Genomic DNA, 16,999 nt, shown 5'->3' with positions numbered 1-16,999 from the left:
AAGTCACCTTTTTGGGGGCAAGAGGGAGATGATTAGTTCCCTGATCTGGTATATCTCATGGAAACACAAATACTTGTGCAATAGAAGGAAGAAAGCAGCATAGGGAAGATAGGAGTGGGACTGCTTCTTTTGGCAGCATCTCTAGCTTGAAGTGGTGGTGCAATTGTGGCCTCAGGCAGCTGATAAAGAAAATGTCTGGACTCTTCTAAGATGTGTTCCCAGAGATCAGATAGTAATTGCATGATAGTGGTTATATCTGACATTTCCCAAAGTCCCTGGAATTTTGCTATACTTGTGCATTCAGTAGCCTCAAGATTTCCTTAAAATTAACCTTTAATAAGTACATATTTCCTCCCCCTTACCCCCCTTTTTTTTCATGTAATCACATTTCACTCTTGTTCCATTAATTCTTTTTCCAGTCCTTGTGTTCCAATCTGAATTTCCTATCTTTTCTGTGTATTTAGGCTTTCTGTCATTGTTCTGTGGTCAAATGTCTTTATCATTTATTAATACATGCAGGGTAAAGCCTGCCCTTTCATATATGGTAGTAATTCAAGGACTTTCGTGTTATTCTATGTCTCCTCAACAGCGGCACAGTCTCTCTTCAGGAAATGGAGAAATCTAGCTTAAGTGCAAACTTGGTGGCCTATGTAGGTAAGTTAATCTTCCCTATTACTTCTTGTTGTGGTTAACCTGAAACAAGCTTTGTGTAACAGTTAATTGCATGCTTTCCACGAAAAGATTTTTAACAGACTAGTTTGTCTAGCATGCAGAGGATGATATTGCATAATGCAATGAAAATGTCACAGCAGCCTCTAGCTTTAAATGCATGTAAAGGCACTGTCAGAAAATAATCAAATGCATCTTCAGAAAGCAGAACTATACGTTTTGTTTAAAAACAAAACAAAACAACATCCCAACTGCAATGAGATCTTTTAAACTGAATAACTTAAGGAGTTCAGGATTTGGACGTAGAGTGGCTTCCATCAAAGAGCTAGAAAACATACTCTTTTAAATGTAGAGCATAGGCACAGGCTGGGATTTTCTACTGTCAAGCCAAAATCTTCCTAGAATGAGAAGTGAAATAAAAATTATAAAGTTCTAAGTAAAGCTCACAAAAAAAAAAAAAAAAATAATAAAAAAAAAAAAAGTGTTGAAGCAACTCCTTTGCAGAGAATAATTTCTCACAGTAAAACTGAAACATTTGGTTTAAAAAAATATATATTTGCCCTTTTCTGGGCAAGAAAAATATGGCTGTTTCAAAAGTGTCTGTAATTATAACAGCTTGGAATGGGTGGTTATGTTCAGTTCTAGGAAAATGGAAGCGTGGGAATGTTCATTATTTTTGTATCTTTGTTTATATTACTAGAAGCTAAAGATTTGCCCACAGAATTCATACTGTAAGACAAGAAAAAGAAAACAAAAATATGATCTATTTGATCAAGTGCAGACATCTGTTATGTACATATTGTATAACTTCATCTACAACTGAGTTCAGTAATATTAATTCCTCCCACCCGTATTAGGCAACATTTCCCCCTTACTGAAGTGGATGTATATCTATAACATATTTCCTACCTATAGAAATTACCCAGATTACAGATACTGAAAATCAGGCAAAGCAGCCCTGGCAACCCCATCAGACAAGGGGAATGAGTAAATAGGCAACGACTCTGTTGGCAAAGAGACGTGCAGAAGCCTATTCCCTTATCTGACAACACAGTTGGGGCCCACATTTGCAAATACTTGCAAACATGATGCCCCAAAAAACGTGCTCACACCCATTCAGAATGTTAAGTGGTTCAGGGTGCACCTCACGGCTCTTAGTGCTTCCCAGTGGAAAACTGTCCTCAAGAGAATGGGTACGAGTAGCACAAATCTGTTCATATCCCCTCCCCACAGAACCATGAGTGATCTCAGTGCTGATTCCTCAGCCGTGCCTGGCACCTGGCTAGAAGCACATTGCTGGTCCCAGCCAGAGTGTGCTAGGGACTGCTCTAGCCATAAGCCTTGTACACAGCCATTACTCAATGTCTGTGAATGTCCTGAGACTGACTGATAGATAGATAATACAGAAGTTAGCCAGAGCCACGTCAATGGGAATGATAGTGATTGTCAGTATATCAGCAGTCCAGTATGTTATGCTTAATTGTATAGGTTCGTGCATAATTAACAAAGATTTACTGTGATGAGTTATTATGGAACCATAAATAGGTGGAAGAGCCTTTATACACCTGTAAATAGTTATGTGTTTAACATGGGGCATTTTGTACTTGTGTCTAGCTCTGATCTCTTAAGAGCCTGTAATACAGAGGGCCCTTGATTCATTCCACCATTTCCATCTACAGATGTGCTTCAATTGTCTTGTACTCTGTTTCCAATTGCTCCCTGTCATATACACTGTAGTCATAAGGGAGAACATAAATGGACTGGATTTCTGATCATTTACAATCACAGAATTACCTCAGCTAAAAGCAAATTCTGGAGGTCATTCAGGCTGGACCCCTTCAGAGGGTGGCTACAAACATCTCCTAAGCTCCTGCTCTGACCATCTGACAGACTGTAAAGGGAAATGAGGTTCATAAGTATTTACAGTTGGATGTCGAAAGTATGCAGTGTGAATGCCACCCTTAGGGAACATTAACTTTGAAAAACCACCTTACAATTCTGAAAGGCTTCCACACCCCATACTTTCATACCATGGATTCTGTTTCCAATTCTGTCGGATTAAATACCTTACTTTGATTAAAAAGGGAAATAACGTCTTCTAATGCTGCTTTGTAATAATCTTTCTTAACCAAAATAAATGATATGAAATGAAATGATAATTTAGAAAGCTCTCCTAATCGATGCTTATGCTTATTAATTGTTTTGCTTTCTTATCTTTCTTCAGATAGGAGAGAGCTGGGTTATGTTGGGGCTTTGCTTTCTGTACTGCACGTCAGTAAAATCATCAAAAAAATCATCAAAATGATTCCACTCTGAAACAAGACCACAGAAGCTGTAATGCCATCACAAAGCAAAATGTTAACCTTGGCTTATCTATGTCAAATTCAAGTCATCATTTCTTTTAAATAGTTTGTAACAGTTCTTATTCTTTTGAAACCTATTTATTTTCTATTCCTTTGTATTTCTTCTCTGGGCAGCTCCATCAACATTGGATCACCACTGATGGAGCTGTTCAGAGGTACGTGACAGAACTGTCACCCTATCAATCTCACCATTAAGCTGTCAATTCCACAGCAGCATTAGGAAGTGAATCAGACACTTCCACTGACATTGTAACCACAATGTGTGAAAGACACTTCTATTCCTTTGTATGCGCAGAAGACACTTTCATTTACAGGAAAGGCCCAGCAAAACATTGTTCTGCACACAAGGATTTGCCACTCTTCAGGGAAATCAAAGGTGTCAGTACGAACTCTACCTCCATCAGGTTTCAGCTGTCCTAACCATCCAATGTAATTGGCCATTACGGTTGAAGTACAGATAAATAAACTGAACTACTTCACTGACATTCTACTGTTTCATTGATTTCATATCCCCACCTACTGTCAACACCGTTTCATAAAGACAGTGTGGAAATGGAAGCTACTTTTTGTGATTCATCAATAAATAAAGTTATATGACAACTACCCAACTTCTTCTGCAAGGGCACAACATTGAAAGCACTCTTCTTCCCCCCTACAGGGAATAAAGCTGATAATTCATTCTGTTGATTTTCTTATGCATCAGCTCTGTACTCCGAAGCATTTATGTACTTACAAATCTTTGATATGGGTCAGGATCTGCTACTGACAAATGTATTTTATTATTATTATTATTATTTTTTAATATTCTGACCATGCTGTATGAGGGACAGAAACATTCTGAACTATGCCAAGAAGGCAGTAGTAAAACCTGAAGAGGGAACTATCAAAGACACTGCTGCTAGAACAAGAAGACACTAGTTCCTTGGCACAAATTTAAACCCTATAATCACAATATATTAAGACCTGATAAAAGCTTCAGTGTGCACTTCTGTGAGCTGTTTGCATGTGGAACTGCTGTTACAAGAGGAAGGCATTAACATTCTAAGCTATACAAATAGTAGAACCACAAAGGAAAATTTGAGGTCATTATCTCTTTTAATTACGGACTCACATATGTATAATGGAGACAGACGTGCAATATTAAGCACTGTTTTTGATTCTGATTAATGACAGATTCCACTTATCAAGGTTATTTTTTAACAAGAACACGTTATCCTCAACATGAAAATATTTGTTAATTTTAACCCCATCTCTCTGTAGATAATGCATGTATATGCGTATCTACATACATTGTATGTGTATATATATGTATGTCTCTACAAATCTCTCTGCATATGTATATACAGCTTATGTATGTACATACATCTGTCTTGACAGTGTATATGTGTAGATGCAGTCTCCTGACATTCATAGAGCAGCTTTAGCAGATAGTATTATTTCAGAATGCATAAAGACTAAGCATAAAGTGGATGTCTCCAACTCCGTCTTTGAGAGCTCTTTTCCTTCTTTATTACAGTTATGATTTTTGTTAATCACAGGAAATTAAAAAGAGACTGAAAATGCATAGGGTCTGCATCTGAATTGACTGTAAGAATGAATTGGAGGAGGAAGTTATTTCTGGCACAGTGCTTCTAAAATTGAGCTTTAGAACATTTGTACTCTAACACTATAAACAGATTTTACCATTTTGTATTACTTAAAGAAATTATTTTGTATGAGAGTGAACACTCTCTCAACCATGGAGAGGGGAAAAAAAAAAAACCTATGGAGAAAGGAAATTATAGCATAATGGAAATTATGGCTCGGAGCCATACCACCCTGGGCTGTGAGCTCATCCAAACAGGAACACCAGGCTGAGCTGATTTGGTCAGTGCTTCGATTCGAGATCTCTGAGGAAGCCTCCGAGGCTGCTGGAGGAAGCGGCATCTTTGTAGGTGGCACGCTGCTCCTGAGTCACTGCTGAGTCAATAACTTGTGTGATGGGAGCGAGCTTTTCATGCATGAGTTGCAAGAGTGATGTAAAACTACAGTCCTCGGTACTGGGGAATATTTCAAGACCACCATGGACTTTGTGTGAAACGTAGCATTGTTAGCCCTGAGGTACTTTGCAGAATCAGCCTGCCTTATGCCATCCTCAGAATTATTCTGCTATGTGCTCCTCTTTGGAAGGAAACCAGCAATGTAATGCCAGGATGATGACATTATAAAAAAGTTCAAAACCCACTGAAACAGAATTTCACTCTACACCTTGTCATTGACTTGAAGGAATTTTAGATCACATCTAGAGTTCGTAATGCAGAAAGACTGAAATAGGGCTAATATATTTTTAAAGGTTCTCTCCTTTTCACACAGTCACTATTTGTGTAGTTCTGCCTTTGCCTTTCAGCTGAAATCATCAGACATTACCCACAGATGCTGTCAGGCCACACTGAGCTCTCACAGCAGCTCAGCTCCACGTTTTCTCCCTCCCCAGCCCCACAATGTTGTCATGACACCATGACATTACATTATCCCCAGAAACAATGACATGAATCTGATTTATAACTGGTGGTAAAACTTTATTATTCAAGTTTAGATGTAACAGACATCTTTGCTGCCTGAAGATTGTTTGCATAAGAAATACACCAAGAACATGTTTGTGAGTAGAAATGAACATGCACTATGAAAACCAAAAAACAAAACGAAACAAAAAACCCAAAACAAAACAGAACAAAAAACACATCCATGTGTTGTAAGGACAAAACAGTAAGAGCCAACATTCTAGAGTCAAATCAGGGCTACAAGTTTAATGATGGTTTTTAGCAACATGAAGTCATTCTTTATTAAGTACTTTTTTTTTTTTTTCCTTTTTTTTTCTTTTTTTCTTTTTTTTTTTCTTTTTTTCCTATTTTTCCTGCTGGTGAATTTTCTATAAGCTAAATATACAATGGCATTTTGAGATGTTTCTTTTTCTCCTGTTCTCCTTCTATGTAGGGCTCAAAGACCAAAATGATAGGACACAGCACAGAAAACTGTGGTAGCTGTTAGGTTTATTCTAAGCATTTCACTTTACTACGTGTATTGAATAAAATAAAATAAAATAAAAATAAAATAAAATAAAATAAAAGGCTTTGGGCTGGGAATCATTAGATTATTGTCTATTAAACCCTTAAAAAGAGGAAAATTGGGGTTACATATCATTACTGTATAGGCAGCATCTCGTCAACTGCTGGCTTTCCAGAACTGGCTCCATGAAAGAAAACTGAGGAAGAGGGTAGGGATGAACCCTATTCTGGGGTAAGGAAATTATGCAAATCATTCTACTTGGCTCATCTTAACTTTACAGAAAAGTTTAGAAGGGATTTTTCACTTATCTATCACATTTGGGATACTGACTAATTGCTCACTATCCTTTGCCAAGCATAACTGTCTCCACAGAAGCAGAAGGAAATGTATCTACCCTTCTGGCTGAACAGAAGTGAACTTCTAATCTCTTTGGCTTTTCCTGACCAGTATTAGGAATTAGCATGTTAAGTTAGCCAAAAAAAAATCAATACAGGAGCAAGAATGGGAATATACTCATGCATCCTGGGCAAAAACAGATACTAGACAATATCCTTAGGGCATAAAGCAAGCAATAATGACAAGAAAGCAACTTTGTCCTGTCCAGGGATGGCTTAAAAGTCCACCCCTGAACCGAGCATTTATCCACAGCTTCTAAATCAGATCTCCCCACTGCACAACCACTGCATCTCAGCACCGCATCCAGTTAGCACTAGTCACTTTTGTTCTGTTGCTCCTGGTTGAAAAAATCCACCTCTTCCTCACCCTCAGCATGTCTCCACTTCCTGAGATGTCTCTATGTATGTTCTCTCTTTCAGAACTGACAACAGTGCACCAGTACATTTTTAGCTGGAGCAAAGATAGAAGGTAACCAGTGTCATCTTTCAGCACAGAGGCAATCTGGTGCAAAACTTCAGTTGGAAAGTGCTTGAAGTTGAGGACCTGAACTCAAAGTGATCTCCAGAAAATCACTGTCTCCTGCTGTATTAAACAAGGGGGCAGTAGCCATGTGATAGCTTAAAGACAGTTCAGTTTGCAGGAGATGCTGCTTGACAGGTCCACTACACACAGTGTTAATTCATCAAAAGTGGAAACTGCTGCTGTTCTACAAGTTCGGATACCACACACACTCTGTTTGGGGTCCAATTTGAGATGCTTTTTCAGATCTTCGATAACCACTCATAAGTCAGAGAAGTACTATACTTTGACTTTGAAGACACTGGAATGCTAAAACCAAATAAAGACTCTTTGAAAGTATTAAGTTTTAGTGCTGTAAGTTGATCAAAATGCAGTGGGTACACTAATTATGTGTGCTAACATAGTTTCCAACTGAGAGTTATTTCACCGGATATTTATTTTTAAATGCCAGGATTTATTCTTCTTCTGATTAATATCCATCATAAGGGGACTGGAATAGGAATGGCATCACCTCGTTTTTGTTAATAAGCAAATCTGTGCTCCCCCCATCCCAATCAAAGAGAACAGGCTATGGCAAAGTCCCATTTTTCACGAAACGGAAATCTCAGAACATCTCAATATGTCATGGCAAGAATAACACACTTTCCTCAAATTTTATTTGCACTATCTAGGTGCACTATTAATATCAAAAACTGTCTTGTTCTTTGCACTCTTAACATTTCATTTCTCCTCATCCCCAAACCCTGATGGGTGTATTTCTCCTTATTGGCCTCTTGCTTCTGAGTAGCAAGAGATACTATGAAGTACAGGGCGGTGCTCAAGTTTTATAATGCGCATGTCCCCCATAACATATTTTGCCATGAAGATGCAGTTCCTACCAGTGAAGAAGCCACAGGTAGGTCTTGGAAGAAGTAAGTCAAAACAGTAACTACTGATAACCGGCAGGCAGCTAAATCTTAAGCCAATAAAATCACTGCTAAGTGAGCCTAACATTTCTTGGAAAAGCTGAAAAGGACACACACTGGACCCTGACGTAACAAAACGAGGGTAATCTATTTCAGTCCCCACAGAAAAAGAAAAAACAAAGAAAGAAGAAACAAAAGGAAACAAAAAATACCCAACAAAAATTAATCAACAAAAACCAAGTCAGAACTTATTACTGGAGAACAATAGTAAAAACATAACCAGACATTGTCCGGCAATGGTATCAAGCAGGAGATTCATCTAAAAATAGAATAAGAAGAATGTGGCCCAATATCCTTTGCTAACCTAGAACACTAATAAAGGTTTATAGAACTCAACCATGAATGGATTGAGCGGGATTTTCCATATGCTGCTCACCAGTATAGAAGCAATGGGTGGAGCAGGAAGGAATGCAAGCCTAATGCTGAACAATAGCCTGTCTGTGCCTAACAAATCAGAGAAACTGTGCAATAATGTTTCATCTGTGTGAAAACATTAACATCTGAAATACTGCCAAGGTCAGTGAGACCTTTGGTGATCAGCTGTGTAAGTGCTTCTCATGCATGGTGATGGTCACTCCTTTAGGCACGTTATTTTTCAAAAGACTATCAAAGTGCTGAATGTTTAGGCCAGTTCCTCCCCATTTTCCTTTTGCCAACCCCTGTAAGACATCATCTCCTATCACCTCTCCTTTTATCTTCCACCTCCCTGTCTATCTGGTTAAGTATCTTATAAGTAAGTGCACCAAATCCTAGAAGGGAGAGTGGTGAGATTCACGTATGTTAAATACAATATTTCTTTTTTTTTTTTCTTTTTTTCCTTTTTTTAAATTTTTTTTAAAATTTTTTTTTATTTTTATGATGCTTTAGTTTCAATTACATGAAAATCTGAGAAAGGCGGCATGTAAGTGAGATCAGAATAGGACCCTTTATATATAATCTCAAGTGAGGACTTAGTCCAGAGATACTTTCATAGAACATTTTCAAAAATAAAATGCATGAATGGAGAAATAAAAGACAACATAGTATCAGAAAGACATTTTAAACTTCATTCGCTGCAACATTCATGAACCAGTTGAGCTACACCTGCCATCCAACCATAAGGAGCTAAGACCCTGCACTGCGAAAAAGAAACAAACCCAAACGAAACAAAAAAGCAACTGCATAATATTGTAAAAATGGAGTGCAATGCTACTACAGAATGCAATAAAACATCAGCGCTGCATCGTCAAACAGCACTTATCAAAATATTTTCTGAAATGTTTCTTCTGAAACACAGACAAAGCAATAAAAAGAGGATATATGTTTATCATTTTAAGCATAACAATGTGAGTTAAGAGCTTAAGAATACAAAAGTACTTGGAATGAATAGTGCTACCCTTTTTCTCCTAAGTAGGCATAAAAATATTTTCATTTCCTTCTTGTTTTTCCATACCATTAATATCAACAAATTTCATTCATTTCATGTTATCGTTTACAACTTTAATGCACACACACAGAAAAAAAGATACCTACTGCAATAGAAATAGTTGCTTCATTACCTTGTTTGCTACATTTGCAAATGTAAACAGCGAGGCAGAGCCAGAACTGACTCTAATGCATGATGGAATATCTTTGTTGCATACGTACACTGTAGAAAATAATTATTCAATATGTCAGGCACCATTATTTGAAATGTAATACATTAATATTTACTAGAAAAATAAGGTTTTTTTTCTATTTGTTCTCCCAACTTCTTTAATGAAATAAGTTAATCTGACAGTGCATCCAGTAGCTTGTAATATCTTCTACATCCCTGTGGCAAAATAATAAACTACTGGTTGGGACGCTATAATGAAAATGATTAAAGTCAGTTCTTGTACACCCTTGTAGCAAGCATGGAGGCTCGTCTAACAGCACCTTTAACCAATTATTTAATATTTAGTTATTTAGCCCTATTTCCCTGAGCAGTTATGCTGAGGAGCTTTCCCTTCATGGACAGTTTTTACAAAGCTTTAAGTATTAAAAAGTACTATGAAGACATTTACTGCTACTTAGCAAAAGCTGGTATAAGTCTACTGAAGGGACTGACTGGTATGTATAGCAATGTTAAGTCTGTGGAGAAGTAACCTTAGACTTTAAGGTTTAGAAATGTAATATATTAAAATATATTAAAATAAAATACAGCAGGTTACCTTGTTCCACGCAAATTAAACCCGGAGTGTGGCTTCTGTATTAGAGACTTTACTAGCACAAAATGGTTTTCCTAGACTGAAGTATGCCAGAAAGGATGTAGAGATAAAATGGTAGCTAAAAATCAGCTGAGTCTGAGAAACATCTAGATGAAATTGCTGCCAAAGCTTTGAGGAAAGTGATCCTAAGGCATGTTGTAGGGCAGAAATTAGCCCAAATTGAAAAAAAAGAAAGTGACCTTTTAACATCTGTATATTTAACAAGTCTAGCTCTTATATACAATGTGCATATGCTCACTATACCTCTGCAGCAGTATATACATATACACATCTTTGCACTCTCGCCAGTTATGTCTCTTACACAACAGCAAAGATATCAAATGTCCGGTAAAATGTTCTCAAAGTTATTTGCCATGGTATACTGCATTCTGGCTAGCTTTGGTGGGCCATGTCCAATATTACTATGTCCTCCACCTTCAGGCCACCATACAGTTGTTCTTTTTCTCTTGGTAACCCACTCGTTTAAAAGAAAAAAAGTAAAACAAAAACTGAAAAAAAAAATAAAATAAAAAAATAAGTAAAAGGAAGAAAAAGAAAAGACAAGGGGTTTAATATTGGATAAGGCATGCTCTCTATATGAAGTGCTTTATAGGTCTTCACAAGACATTACAAGCTATTGAATTCCCATCAAGGAAACCTATTTCTGTTTAATTGTGCTAAGTGCTAAGGTTTACTCTTTAGGTTTTCCATTCTTTTCAGCTTGTGCATTGTTCCTGTGTAGGCCCCTCTGGATGTGAGTTGTGAAGTCATACTTGTCCGTGCAAAGATGCTGGCATATGCTGCACTGGAAAGGTCCACTGTCACCATGGCAACTCATATGCAAAGCATACATCACTTCATCCAGAAAGACAATGCCACAGTGCACACACTTGGTAGAAAGTTCATCTTGAGTACTTCTATCAACTTTCTCTGTTTTTACTACATTCAAGGGACCTTCATTTTTTACATTTGGTGGTGCCTTACTCTTTTCCTTGGAGGCACCATTTGCAGTTGGCCCAGGTCTGGAATGCTTTATCGCCAAATCTAGAGGAATGTCATTGTCTGATCCAACAGCTGAAAAATGAGGAGGCAGATTAAAGGTGGGATAAGGCACATAGTTTTGGCAAGGATTTGGTAGGCCAGGCACATGACTCAAGTAGTGTGGATTCCCAGGAACAGACAGCTTATATTTACTCCAGAATCTCAGCCAGTCAGCTTCACTCTGAAAGTCATTGTGTACAAACGGAAGTCCAAAGAGTGGGTACTGGTATTTTTCAATGGGGCTTCCAGGTGGTGAATAGTTCGGGTGTTTCGCAGGTCTCATGTACTTTTCTATCGGGCTGCCTCTCTCTGAGCTTCCTTTCCCTTCTGATATCGATGAACTGTTGCCTGGGTCTCCAGTACTTTCCTGAGGACTTTTTATCTGAATGTGCAAAGGTTGCATCCTTTTGTGAATATCCAGAGATTGGCTGACCAATATTGGCTGCTGAGCAGAATGGCTTTTAGTCAATGAACCTTGGGCCTCATATTTAGTGAGGCTGGGAAGCTGAATTTCTCTCTGATGACCTTCAGTTAAGTGATCCTCTGACCTCCTCTCTAAGGGGCTTCCATTGACTTGCTCCTCACTGCTACCCCTCTGCTGTTTGTTTAGTTGCTCAGCCTGAAGTGCCTCTGGGTTAAGGCGCTTTCTTGTTCGTCTCCTTATGATCTGCTCACCATTGTTCTGCTTAATGATGTTTAAAGGCCTGGGAGTCTGTATGGAACACACACATAATGAACAAACAGGAAAAAGAAAGAGACATTAAACAAATGTACCAGACCAGGTCCACGCAAATTTATATTTTCCTTTGTGAAGAGATATATTATAAGAGAGTTTTAAGGAAATTACCATTTTTCACAAATAAAGCAAACCAAAAGGCTGCTGCTTGGGCCCTCATGTTAAAAATAAACTGTGAATTGCTTTGTTTTATTAAATTAAGTGAACTGTCTCCGATGTACTATACCTGTTTACTTAGAAAAGGATGAAGCATCCAAGTTGCCCTATTTCTGAAAAAGTCTGGGGGAGATCTGCTGAAAGAGGGTGCTAAGAGCTAAAGATTAGGTGGGAGATGCATGACTCTACACACTAGCATTACTCCATATATTATGTCACGAGAGCTGGTACTAGGGGTTTGCACAGATCACTATACAACAAGAACTTACCTTTACAGCCACCCCATTTTGCTACAGATAAAAAATGACAGTAAAAACATGACTTGATGATTATCACCCCTGTTAACTAGGAGAAGGGATACAGATCTGCTTTGGAGATAATGATGGCAAAAAAGGGTCATGAAGAAGATGTTTTCTTAAGCTCCAAAAAGATGCTGGGACTTTGTCACTAATGCCTCTTTCTTCATCCCTAATGCATTTCTTCCCAAATGTTACGATGCTGTGCTACATGAGGGAGAGAGGAAGGACCCAGAAGGAGGGAAAGGGTCTGCAAAGAAAAAAACAGCCAGGAAGAGGCAGAATCAAGCAGGGCCTTCTGTTTCCATTTGATACTTCCCTACACCAGCTCAGGGTAGGTGGCCTATTTGGAGAAGAGCTGAAAACACTTCTGCGTGAAGGAAGGAAAATAGTATGAGGTAGGACAGCAGCCAGGCCACTTTGAAAAGGCCCTCGGTAGGAAGGGAATGGTATGTGAATGAAAGATGGTACTGTAATGTCAGTATGTGTTGCTCTACTGGGCAGATGTTAAAACAACAGAAACTACCTAAAAGTTATTCAGTTTGGTGTTCTGAGTTGCCATTTGTCTCATCCAAATGCACACATAATCCTGTTTTGGTTGGAGGCCAAAGAAGTGCCCCACAAAGTATTCCACTTATATGTTTACTTGGGAATTTTCCTTTTAACATTGTTTTAAAGTGCAGATTAAATTCTGGCCTACAATCGATATCCAAAACAATTTGTAACTCAAATGTAACATAATTTTATATATTAATATAAAAGTATCCAGAACTGGAGGAGTTCTCACTCTTTTACTTCTCTCTTGATATGCCATTTTCTCTTTTTTCATCTATTTGCTTTCCTGATGTCTACTCATTTTTAATGGTTAACCACATTTTAGGCAGTGCAGCTACTTGAGGAAGTTTTACTTTCTACTAAAGATCTAAATAAAAAGACTCTGATTCAGAGTCTACATACACAAAATTTCAACTAAGCAGAAAATGAGTGTCTGAAACAATCACAAATAGACCAAGGTCAGCCAAGGCAAAGTCATGTTCAGATTAAATTAGAATATTTTCAATGTATACTTTATGCAAATAAAGTTTATAGTTTCAGATTCAATGGCCAATTAATATACATGTTATATGCTCAGTTTAAATTACTTTTTGTTGACACTGTCATACGGACAAAGTGTGACAGAACTTACAAATCTGTAGACGCTGCTCACATTAAACTTTGATTTGTACACTACAGAACACTTTCATATGGGTTCACAATATCATTTGAAGAGATTTGGTAATAGTTTTAACCTCGCTACAGGTGTGAAATCTGATCCTGCAAGCAGTTAAAAGAAGCATCTTCACACCTGTGAGGGAGGATCCTCACACACATTTGCATTTCTGTCTCTTCAACTCACTTGCCAGGAATTAATGTCTGTAGGTACAACTTAACAATACTTAAGTATGACAGAGACTGTATCTTTCTGACAAGTCTTCAGCTGGTTAAAACAGTGTACTCAGTGGAGTAACACAACACACACATTTATAGTAAAAAGGGGCAGACAGCAGTATTATGTGTGCTTGCAAGTAAAGACAAAAAAATTTACTCACTTCTAGATCATCAGTGGGGCACTCATATTAGAAAACAGAATTTGCCAGAATTTTCCTTTTCAAATGTCCTATATCAGACATTTAATTATACGTTACACATAATATACTTAGTACAATTTTTTAATTTTTATTTTGCCATCTCTGTATCAACTGGTAGTCTCCATCCCTCAAAAGCATAAGTAACTTAAAAGTAAAAAAAAAAAAAAAAAAAAAAAAAAGAAAATTCAGCATTATTCAGAATTATTTTGACTAGACTTCCTATACACAATGGGGAATTGCTGTGACCTCTGCACCAGGAGATCATTTATATCTAACCCTAGAGTAATATACCGTAACCCCTCAAGGAAGTAGTCTGAGAATTTGGCCAAAGAATCTCTACTGAACAGAATCAAGTTTTTTGTGATTGTATTAAGAGTTATTAAACAAAGAGGAATAATGCTGCAATATATGTGGTCACATTCATGACTTTCTGGAGAGAAAAAGGTTATGCTTTTCCACACCAGTAAATGTGAACATTGTGTATGTGCTTTCACTGAAATGGAAGTATCTTTTTTCACTTAAACTATTTTAATAATTGACCGTTTAAATATTACACTTTTCATAACATATTTGTCTGCATTAAGGGAGAAAAATGTGAAACATCTGACAAGCTTCACGTAAATGGTCCATAGGTATATTGATAGAAATGGAAATGTGACTCATACCAGGAATCATTACAATATTAGCATTTATCAGTCCATATTTCTTTAGTACTATTGGACAGATCATGGATTTTTCTCCTTACTAAATACCAGTAAAAGATGAGACTGCAGAGATAAGTGTATTATACACATTCTTAAGTATTGATCGGTTAATGAGCACAGTAGTTTTAGGCAGTGATAATCCAATTAAAAGGTAGCTATGAAATGTACAAACCTACTAGAGGTGAATAATTTTATTCAGCTGAGTAGCATAATTTAGTTTAATGGTGCAGTTTTGTTTTAAGGGAACAGTTCTACTCCCTTGCCCTTTTTTTTTTTTTTTTTTTTTTTTTCCCATATTTTCAGCCTAATAACTGTATCATCCTAGAATCCTTAATTCAAAAATATATAGATGACAAATAAGTACTATATTTTTTTATGAAGAGATAGCTAGAGACGTACAGAGATGAAACAAATCTTCAAACTTCTGCTGTTACATAAGAGTGTGGGACTGTCTTAAACAGTGTTCCAATGGAGAGACAAGTTTGAGTATTTCAGAACCCAATTCACACCAAAGTTGCTACTATACCACAGCAGAATGGCATCTTAATAGAATTATTTGTGTTTGTTTGGTAAAAGTTCAATTGTAGATATTAATGTCAAATATCCACTCAATGACAGCTTATTGTCATGCTTGGAAAGTGGATTTAAAAAACAGTGCCACTTTTTTTTTTTTTTTTTTTTTTCTGTATGTATAAAAGGAAGTTTGACGTTGTATTCCTAACTATTACACTGGGAAGCATACTTGTTTGTGCTATATGGTACATAAGAATTATCTGAACTACGTTTCTAGTTCAAAACTGATACTTCTTTTAAACATTCATTTAATTATACTAGTAATTATTGTGAACTTCAACACTTCAGTTTAGAAATTTATGTTATGTAAAGGAAAAATGGAGGCTGTCCACAGAAATTCTAAAAATTAAAATAAATAAATAAATAAATAAAAATTAATGTCATTCAATATTCCAACGCCAAGCCATCCTTTTTTAATCTTTGTAGATGCTCATAAGAAATCAATGAATCTTAAATCAGAAAATGTGTTTAGAACATTTAGAGTTCTCCAGAAAAATTATACTTTCAGCAAGACCTGACAAAGATGCTGGACAGAAATCATGCATTAGTCCTCCTTCTCTCAATGTATCATTTGACTGGCTGGGATATTCTGGAGCTAAAAAAAACAGCTACTGATCTCAGAATGATAGGACACAGAAAATAGAGCTACTGTTTAACACTGGTCATCATTGCTGCTTTTGAAATTTCGAATATTTTCTATAAAGTGATCTTGAGTAGTCAGGATTGTTATATGGCCTACACGTGAGATGAAGGATAAAATTCAGACACATTATTAACTTATTTAGAAGCTTATGCCTGAAGTCTATAGGTACACAGACACTTGAGTAATAATGCATTTGAAATAGTTTCCTGCTTTGTTGTTGTTGCTATTTTTTCTTTTTAATTTTGAAAATACAATTTCTAAAAAATGTTTTAAGAAAATGAACACTTAACTAAAACACAGGTTTCTGATTTTGGCTCAAAGTTGAGATTGTTACGTTGCCTTGGCAAACTCCCAAAGGCCTCCTCAGCCTCCCTTACCAAAAACCAGTACCACTTTCTAATTTCATAGCAGGGAATAATATTTAACCCAACATTAAACATAATATTGGGTCTTAATCTAAAAGATTCTGAGCATTTTGGAACAGATCCAAAGAAACACTTAAACATGGCTTTCCTGGACCTGGACCAAAGCATTCAACATCTCTCAGGATCAAGCCAAGTGTTGATAAGACGAAAAGCAATACAGACAGTCCATGATTATTACTTATTCCATGCCTGATCCAGAGGGATGATGAAAAATTATCTCAGAAAGTAATGAGTGCCATCACGTGAGCAGCTCCTTGTTATTTCTGAATCTTGAAGCAGACTACAGCAACTGTAGAAAAAAGAGAACTGAAAAAAAAAAAAAAAAAACAAACAGAACAAAACAATTTCTACAAAATTTGGTGTATAGAATAAAGTGATGAGAGGAGTAAAAGCAAGCAAAGACCAGCATTTTTGATATGGAGAGAGCTTAATCGCCCCATACTGTTTGCCTTTAAATGGAATTCCCAGAAAAGAAATAATTTTCCCCTTATTTTGTATCAAAATAATTAAATGCATCATTGGTGATCTCAAACACATCTACCCACAGCATCCCAGCCTTCTGCATAATGAATCACATCTGATTCCAAAGTGACCATACTGCAAATCCCTGTGAGGAAATTAACTGCAGGCCAG

The 16,999-nt window shown here is 36.9% G+C and overlaps 1 protein-coding gene across 6 annotated transcripts in view; it reads right to left on the bottom strand.

The window, feature by feature from the left end:
- Nucleotides 1–5,578: 5,578 nt before the first annotated feature.
- The window catches only part of TRPS1 (transcriptional repressor GATA binding 1), a 210,260-nt gene continuing 198,839 nt past the window's right edge, over nt 5,579–16,999 (bottom strand). For all 6 annotated transcript variants that reach the window (XM_072329661.1, XM_072329660.1, XM_072329663.1 and 3 more), the window contains one exon: nt 5,579–11,917. In XM_072329661.1, coding sequence (XP_072185762.1) covers nt 10,856–11,917 — 1,062 coding nt within the window. In that variant the 3' untranslated portion in view covers nt 5,579–10,855. The remainder of the gene's footprint in view (nt 11,918–16,999) is intronic.

Source organism: Excalfactoria chinensis, chromosome 2 (genome assembly GCF_039878825.1).
Source record: "Excalfactoria chinensis isolate bCotChi1 chromosome 2, bCotChi1.hap2, whole genome shotgun sequence".
NCBI lineage: Eukaryota > Metazoa > Chordata > Aves > Galliformes > Phasianidae > Excalfactoria > Excalfactoria chinensis.
The sequence above is the reverse complement of the archived record's forward strand: the minus strand, read 5'-3'. Positions and strand labels throughout refer to the sequence as shown.